Raw genomic sequence first — 8,045 nt, 5'->3', positions numbered from 1 at the left:
CTGGGATGGGGATTCAAAAATGTGTCAGCTCATGAGTGTGCATTATTACACTGCCAACATTAACTGCACCTCTGACGTAGACAGTTTATACCGGCCTTGTAGCAAGCCTGGGCAAGTCTTTATAAGTTATTGATTTTTAACAGCTTCGGGTGTCCAAACCATTTTGTTCCCTGGTCGTTTTTTCCCTCTATAAATACACACCTTCAGTGAGTGCATATTTAGCTGTGATATTTAAACCTGCTCAAGTCGAACATGCAATTGCTGCACAAACATACTGACTATCAACTATTTTCACTCTCACACGAATGCAGTAAGTCATTAGACTCGGATGGTGACAGATCTATATATGATAGAATTAATGATAAAAAAGTTACAACGATTCCGTCTCTCTGTGTATCTTTCTTTTCATCTCTAACCTCAAACGTCAGCTTGTCTGCATTTTTTATATTAATTTTCGCATCTGAAACCTATTAAGCTAAACAAAATTCGAAGGCAATTCAGAAAACCTTGTAGTTAACGTTATGTCTCAAAATCTTTCTTTTGTTACAGTGTCAGTTAAGGTTTCCGGGGCTGTCCAAACCCATAACAGCAACATTAGCTTATCTTAACACCAGATGTGACTGTATTATTACTCACTTATTATTATTTTGGCGTTGTAGACACTTGCTAGGAGGACAAGCAGCATAACGACGTCTGTGGAAGTGACTAAATTCAACTCGGGGTTAGCCGGCTAGCAACAACTGGAGATGTAAGTTAGCTAACGTATGCTAACTGGCAAGGTATCTGTAACTTGCCTATGCTAGCATCACCGGGAGTGCATCAAAACCAGCTAGCCGTGGGTTGCCTACTCTGTATCGCTCTTATTATCATACGGGGGTATGGGTTTAGATTTTCATCTCACACTTGCTATGGCCTTCACCGAAGCGTCTCTAGCTCACAAAGTGGACCTCGGACTTGCCTTAGGAAGCGTAACCCCGACCCGACGCCAGGGAGGCAGGGGTACAAAGCAAAGACCCCATCACAAATCAGAATTATCCCCTTGGCTGATCCCGTTAACGTTTCCCAACGGCTGTCTGATGTGTCTGTTAAAGCGGAAACACTCAGGAAGGAAAATAATTTGAGTGTAAAGAGGTTGTTATTGTTGAATCTGGCTTATTTACCTCTGGATGTGATGAGAAAGAGAAGTGGTTCTGGTGGAGGAGGAGGGGGGGAGGAGCAGGAGCAGGAGTAGGATGGCAGCTGGAGCTGGAGCTGGAGAAGAGTATCTAGCTCCCTCTCCGTCCCACCGTTCAAATAGCTCCTCCGAGTAATAGCTAACACAACGGCAGTGATTCCCGTCGGGAGGACTGGGGGGTTTTCTTCTTTCTCACGGCGAACATATCTGCTGGGAAGGGAAGAGCATTCCCTGAAACCGGCCTTATCAGACGACGATTTTATCAGTTACTGGAGGTTATGTTTGCTGCACAGTAATTGTCGGGGAAAACAACAACCGGGCAAGAGAAAAAGGGGGATCCACAGTGAATACCCCCCTATCCCTCTCTCTCTCTTTCAAAATGCCGACCGGAAGAACCGGTAAAAGCAATAACTCCCTCAACCGGTGGGGAGCCGGGCTAACTAACGTTTATGACCCTAACGGAGTGAGTCCCAAATCATCGTCCATTGATAACTGCCAGCGAGGATCTCCTGGGGTCCTTGAATATTATTACGGTAGTGGTTTGCCAACAACATTTTTTCAAAGATAAGATTTATACTTGGAAATAATTAAATCCAGTAATGATTAAAGAGTCCTCTAAGGGTTTTGCATCGTTAATAATAATAACTAACTAACTAACTATATGAAATGCAGCTCAAAGTGCTTTACAGTATGGCATTAAAAACAAAAAACAATAGATAAAAATAAAGTAAAAATACTTTACAGTATGGCATTAAAAACAAAATACAATAGATACAAATAAAGTAAAAATACTTTACAGTATGGCATTAAAAGCAAAACATAACTGTGCAAGGTGTTCCACAGTCTTGGAGCGTAGTAGCAAGGACCTTAAATCAATTCTAAAAGAAATGGGGAGCCAGTGCAGGGTAGCTAAAACATTAGTAATGTGCTGTCTTTTCCTAGTCTTTGTTAAAAGAGTTCTGAATTAGGTGAAGTTTCCCAGTCAGTTTTTTTTTTTGGTAGGCCAGTGAAGCATCATTGGTCTGTTATGTTTACTTAAAAGCTTTAAAACTTTGACTAACAGAACTAAATGTCCACTAAGCCTATTTCCCACATTATGCTGCACTAACAGGGGGATCTAGTACTTTCCTTCACAAAAAGTTCAATTATATGGTTATTTGATCAGATGTCATTCAGTCTGTCTTGTCTTTTCAACTGAAAGGTGATGTATGTAGGCCTATCATCACAACAAACACATGAACAGTCAGCCAATCAGCTGACCAATGCTGCAAAAGTCTCCTCCTCTCAGGTTTTCTCACATGCTCCAAACTATTCAAGAATGTAGGAGTGCAGAAATGAGTAGGCCATTTGAAAACATATACTAATTCATAGTATCTAATAAGCCAACAATTAGGCCTACTGAGATCAGCTTGAGACAAATCAAGACTGACTCAATTTCATAAACAGGTTTTGGTCTCCCTCTTGTGGAGACAAATTAAATTGTTTTTTTTTTGCAGACTAAAAGCAAACTTTTTGCTGTCTCTTGCCTGTTTTCCTATCTGCCAGTCTGGGTGCCTCCTTGTCACTTGTCTTAATCAAAAAACTTTGAAATGACTGCAGACTGTATAGAACTCAGCTGCTCAACTTTTAACCAGGACGAAGAGGTACGACCACATCACACCTGTTTTAGCCTCTTTACATTGGCTCCCTGTTTGTTTTAGGATTGATTTTTAGATCTTATTGATTACTTTTAAGGCTCTTCGTGGCCTGGCTCCAGATTATATTTTAGACCTTTTAATCCCTTATGAACCTTTATGTAGTTTGAGATCTTCGGGCAGGGGTCTCCTGTCTGTTCCTGAGTCCAGGATGAAAACTAAGGGGGGCAGAGCTTTTGCTATCAGGGCCCCGAGGCTCTGGAACCACTTGCCTGAAGAAATTAGGTTGTATGAGTCAGTGTCTTCTTTTAAGTCTCTTCTGAGAACACATTTTTATCTGTCTATTTTATTAGTTTTTATGTATTTTATCATTCCCTGTGGTATTGGATTTCTCTCACTGTGAAGCACTTTGTACTTTGTTTTGATAAGTGCTCTAAAAATAAAGTTTATTATTATTGTTATTATATTATTGTCCAGTTAGCCCTTTTCAGACTGTGAAATTTCCATTTTGATCATCTGAGGAAAACATCTGTGCAGCACAACAAACACTTCAGGCCCGGGGCAACAGCTTGAATGATGAAAACAAACAAAAACAATAAGAACCATTTTATATAATTGAGAATGAGCTGCTGTAAGAAAATATACTCTTTTATACTCTGACATCTATTCTGGATGAAGACTATCATCAAAGATAAATGGGGTGATTTATTTAAAAAAACACATGAAGCTCAACATGAGTCAGAAGATGGACTTTATTATTCAGGAGCACAAGCAGTATGGGGCCCTGTGAATCCTATTCTGATTCTATCTGAGACTAGAAAGGATCTGTTCAGGACTTCCTCTATGCTACAGCCAGTTTACTTTTTACCATACCAACTCGACACTTTGAAGATTGAATGAGGGGAAATGAGACTACCCTGAGACTCCATCTCTTCTAAAAGATTGACTTCACTTTTTGGAGACTCTTTTAAATGCCACCAAACTCCTCCATATAGGTATGCTGTGTAGTTTGTTGACTGGTGACATTATACAGACATACAGTCTCTTGATTTCCTAATTTTCGTTCACACGGCAGCAGATGAACAACAAAAAATACCTGTGAATACACTGAACTAAATTTGAACAGCCATGAGCAACAACAATGTTTATGAGAGCTTTCGCTCTTATGTCCAAGTGTGGTGACACATTTTTTAATTTGTTGAATCATTAACTTGTGGTTCCACATATTACACTTAACAGCACCGTTCGCAATATGTGTGCACAGTAGACTGAAGGCTTGGCAGTAGGGCTAGGCAATGATCAGGATCATGATAAGCATTACATTTTTATTGTTTATTTTGCCTCAAAGTGAAATATTATAAAGATGACACGTTTCAGTAGTCCTTCCAACTGAGAGTACATGACCAACTAATTATTTTAGTAAGACAAAGTGATCTATTGCTTAGTGTTGTGTTGTGTTTTCACTCTTATTTTGAAAGTCTTTTTGATTTTGTTTGCAGACAAAAGATGATAATATATCCACTTATATATCACTTTGATATCATGGCCTAAAACATTTTTTAAAATCCCATAATCCATAATTTTTTCAGAAGAGAATAAGGTTCTTTAGCTGTGCTGTACTTGATGAGGAGTTTATATGACCTAATAGTATTTTAATGGTATTTGTCTATATTTTATAATACAACCATAATATTTCCAAGGCACTTGTAGCTTGCTATGGTATTGAAATGGGTGTTTAGGAGACTTTTTATTATTTACTGGGTTGAAGGTGTTACTAGGCCTATAAATTTACTGTAGCTCTTGGATTAGGATATTTGTGAATAACAATACACACACACGCGCGCGCGCACACACACACACACACACACATTCATATGAAAAGCCAGCAGCTGACGGCTGTAGTTTCAGGAGAGGATAATAATGTTGCGTTCAGGACCGCGGGGTTTCACGGTAATTACTCTGCTTCAATGGGTTTAACCATGAGCCTCTAACCCGTGACGGTCATGAGGGGTTTCTGCCCCGCTTTCCGGCACATCGAGGCAAGATATTTGAGGAGGGAAATCACACAGCGCTCCGAGGACCCAGTCTTTCTGAGAAGGCATTCCAACCAGAGGAACTGTTCTCTGCAGTCTAATTATCCAATTTGGTAAGATGGCAATTTCTTTGTCTTATTTATTTTTTTATAGCAGAGGCAGCAGTATTATAGGCATAGGGGCTTACTGTAAAATATTTTGTATTGTAGTTAGCATACTTTTAATGAACAGCTGAATTCCAAATAGCCTGTTATTATCTGTTCAGATAGGACAGATAGATTAGGCTAGATGCTGCAGTAGACTGCCTAGCATCAATTGATAGGCTACTTTACATCTACTGCTACTGCAACAGGTGATGCTGTCTCCTATCGGGATGATTATATCATTGTTTTACTGTCCTGTTGATTCGTAATCTTTACTCTGACCAGATGTTACATCTTTTGCAGCCTAAGTTTTAACAAAAACATTACTGTAGCCTACATAGCTATGTATTTTCGTTATTCGCTAACAAAGATGTATAGGCTATGTTTTCACATATTTTTCAAGCATTTGTTCGAGAGAGCATCAGTCACTCACCATGTGAGAGAGTGGATGAAAATGAAACGGGACACGGCTGTGAGTAGTGAGGGCAATGATCCACGAAGGAGCCCTTTAATAAGAATATAAATTCTATTCTGCAAATTCCTACCCAGAAACTATTGCATGTCACTAAAAAGCCAGCGACACATGGCACGTTAAACACATGTAGTTCAGCATCAACATTGGACAATCTGATGAAAATGTTACCCACTGAAAGACTTTTTTTTTCCCACTGAAAGACGTTGCAGTCTGAGCAGTGGGGTTGAGGAAGCAGTCATCCATTTCTATTAAAAGTAAGAATGGTTGAGGCTTTTACATTAAAAAACATCCTTTAATGTTGTGAAAAAATTTGTAAATATGATACATTTTCATATTTGAACTTTCGTATTCCTTTATCTTTATGCATTAAAGACAAGAAAAAGGATTATACTCTCAAGGACAACAAATCAATGGTGGTTAAGTGCATCTAGATGTCCTCCATTTGGTTGCTGATAACCATGTACATGCATCCTGGTGATAGTGATAGTCTAGTTTTAATTATTATATAGGCTATTCTGAACCTTTATTTACATGATAAAAAGGAGTGTGATTTTAAGCTGTTAGTTAATTAGTTAGTCACTATGTTACTACACTGTATTTGCTCAGTTTATAAAGTGATTTTCTGTTGGCTTTCAGCTGGATGCTGTGTAATCCTACAGACGGAATGCCTCGTGGAGACTTCAACATTTATTTTGCCAGCAGCAGACGAGGATACGTCAGAGCTGAGGAGTATGTGTATCTATTTTATTTCAGGGATCAACGTCTTGGTTGTACCATAGAGCTTTTTGTATTTTGATATAGGTCTTCCTCATGAGTGTATTGTATATAGTTGGTGGTGAATACTATAAAACTGATATGCCGAAGTAATAGATAAAGCCATAAACAAAAAAATGTTCTATGTCTCTATGTGAATTGTGTTGTGCACCACAGGGCAGTGGGCATAGTTCTGCTGGTGGTTATTCTGGCAGCTCTCCTCCTCCTGGGCTGCTGGTACTTCAAGAAGAGAAGTGGCTACAAAATAATCAGGGTGAGACCATCATACTTCCTTTAATGAAATATTAGCCTTCACATTTTAAACTTGGGATTTATATGTGTTGTTCTAACTAATAAATTTGATACATGCTATAAAGTGATTTCTACACTTAATTTGATAGGTCAATCAAGTGATATAATGTGGTGTATTCATGTGAAAATGAAAATGCTGTCTTAATCTGATTTACAACCTCTTTCAAAGATCTATGTTCCTTTTTGAATTTCTTTTCACGCTGCTCGCTTTCCCCCTATTTATCACCCTGTCCTCATTTCATGCTGTTTTCCCACAATTCTTCACACATCTTTCTCTCCTCTGCAGAACCCTAGATCGGGGTCACCAGGTAACACACAAGGCCAGTATTCAGAGGCAGGATCTTCAGCAGATAACAAGATGGCTCTAACTGACTTCGGCAGCTTCCGACCTGTGGTGAGGGACAAGCCCCATGACTGACTTTACTGGCTCTCCATTGTATCTCCCTGTCCCTAACTCAGATATTTTTAATGTCAGGAAAAAGACTGATAACAAAAAATTAAACAGCTCGACACATTAAATGATATATTATTTTGAATACATCACCAATCAACAGTTAAATAGTGGGCAGACTTAAACTCTGTACAACCTGAAGTCCACGACAGAGGGTTCTTGTTTATTACAAAGCCTCAGGGCTCTGAACACAGTGTAGAGCATGTGAAGCTGATGCAATGGATGCCTGAAAGAGAGATTATTGTGTCACCAGACTAGACGTAGGTATTAAAAATGTTTCATTCCCAAGGGAGGTATGTGTATCCATGTGTGCAGGGGAAAGTGAAGGGAGGAGGATCAAATCAGCAGCCTCTCATGAGTTGAAGTTGCAAAAGCACATGTCCTTTAACAATTCCCATCTTTTTCTACTGCAGCAGTTACCAGAGTTCAAAGAGAAAACAGCATTTTAACCATGCTGGATCCACTGTTGAGTCCATCGATAGAAACACCAAGATTGTTTAAACCCACAGAGAGTGTCTTAAGTTTCCAGATATGATGTTGAATTCCATGTGTGTAAAATGTTGCATTTGATGTAATGATATAGCCATAAAAAAGGCAACATCAGTTTGAATAGTCAATATTGTTTAAACATAATAGAGGTTCAGTTAAAAAATACGACCGTCAAGATTGTGGGAATTTGTCTTTAACTTTTCAGTCGTTTCATTTGGATGCATTTGTTCCGCTCTTCTCCAGGTTCCTAATGCTCCTCCAGCCTATGAAAAGGTTTCCTCAGGGCAGCTGCCTCCTCCCTATTCCCCCTAAAGGACTTCTTTAGAAGATGGACGGATGTCTGAAGAAGAAAGGAAAATACTGGAGAACAAACTCTAAACTTCATCTTTTGTCTGATGATATGTAATCTGCTGTCACAGTCAATATGGTTCCTTATGCTTCTTAACTAAATATACCAAAAGGTAAAACAATTGTATCCCTCACTTTGTAAATTTTTTCACATGAACAAACACAATGTACATACTGTAGGTTGTTTCAATAAACACAAGAGTCTGTGTGTAAGGAAGCAGCTCAAACACACT

At 38.9% G+C, this 8,045-nt stretch overlaps 1 protein-coding gene across 1 annotated transcript; it reads left to right on the top strand.

The window, feature by feature from the left end:
• The first annotated feature begins 4,791 nt into the window (after window positions 1-4,791).
• Window positions 4,792-8,043, top strand: mlana (melan-A). The gene is made up of 5 exons (XM_044173954.1): window positions 4,792-4,954; window positions 6,096-6,188; window positions 6,390-6,486; window positions 6,811-6,918; window positions 7,708-8,043. Exons 1-5 carry the CDS (start codon window positions 4,812-4,814, stop codon window positions 7,774-7,776), a joined length of 510 nt encoding a protein of 169 aa, XP_044029889.1. The 5' UTR covers window positions 4,792-4,811; the 3' UTR covers window positions 7,777-8,043.
• The last annotated feature ends 2 nt before the right edge of the window (window positions 8,044-8,045 follow it).

Source organism: Siniperca chuatsi, linkage group LG18 (assembly GCF_020085105.1).
Source record: "Siniperca chuatsi isolate FFG_IHB_CAS linkage group LG18, ASM2008510v1, whole genome shotgun sequence".
Taxonomy (NCBI): Eukaryota; Metazoa; Chordata; class Actinopteri; order Centrarchiformes; family Sinipercidae; genus Siniperca; species Siniperca chuatsi.
Note: the sequence above shows the minus strand (reverse complement) of the source record. Positions and strands in the feature narration are given on the sequence as shown.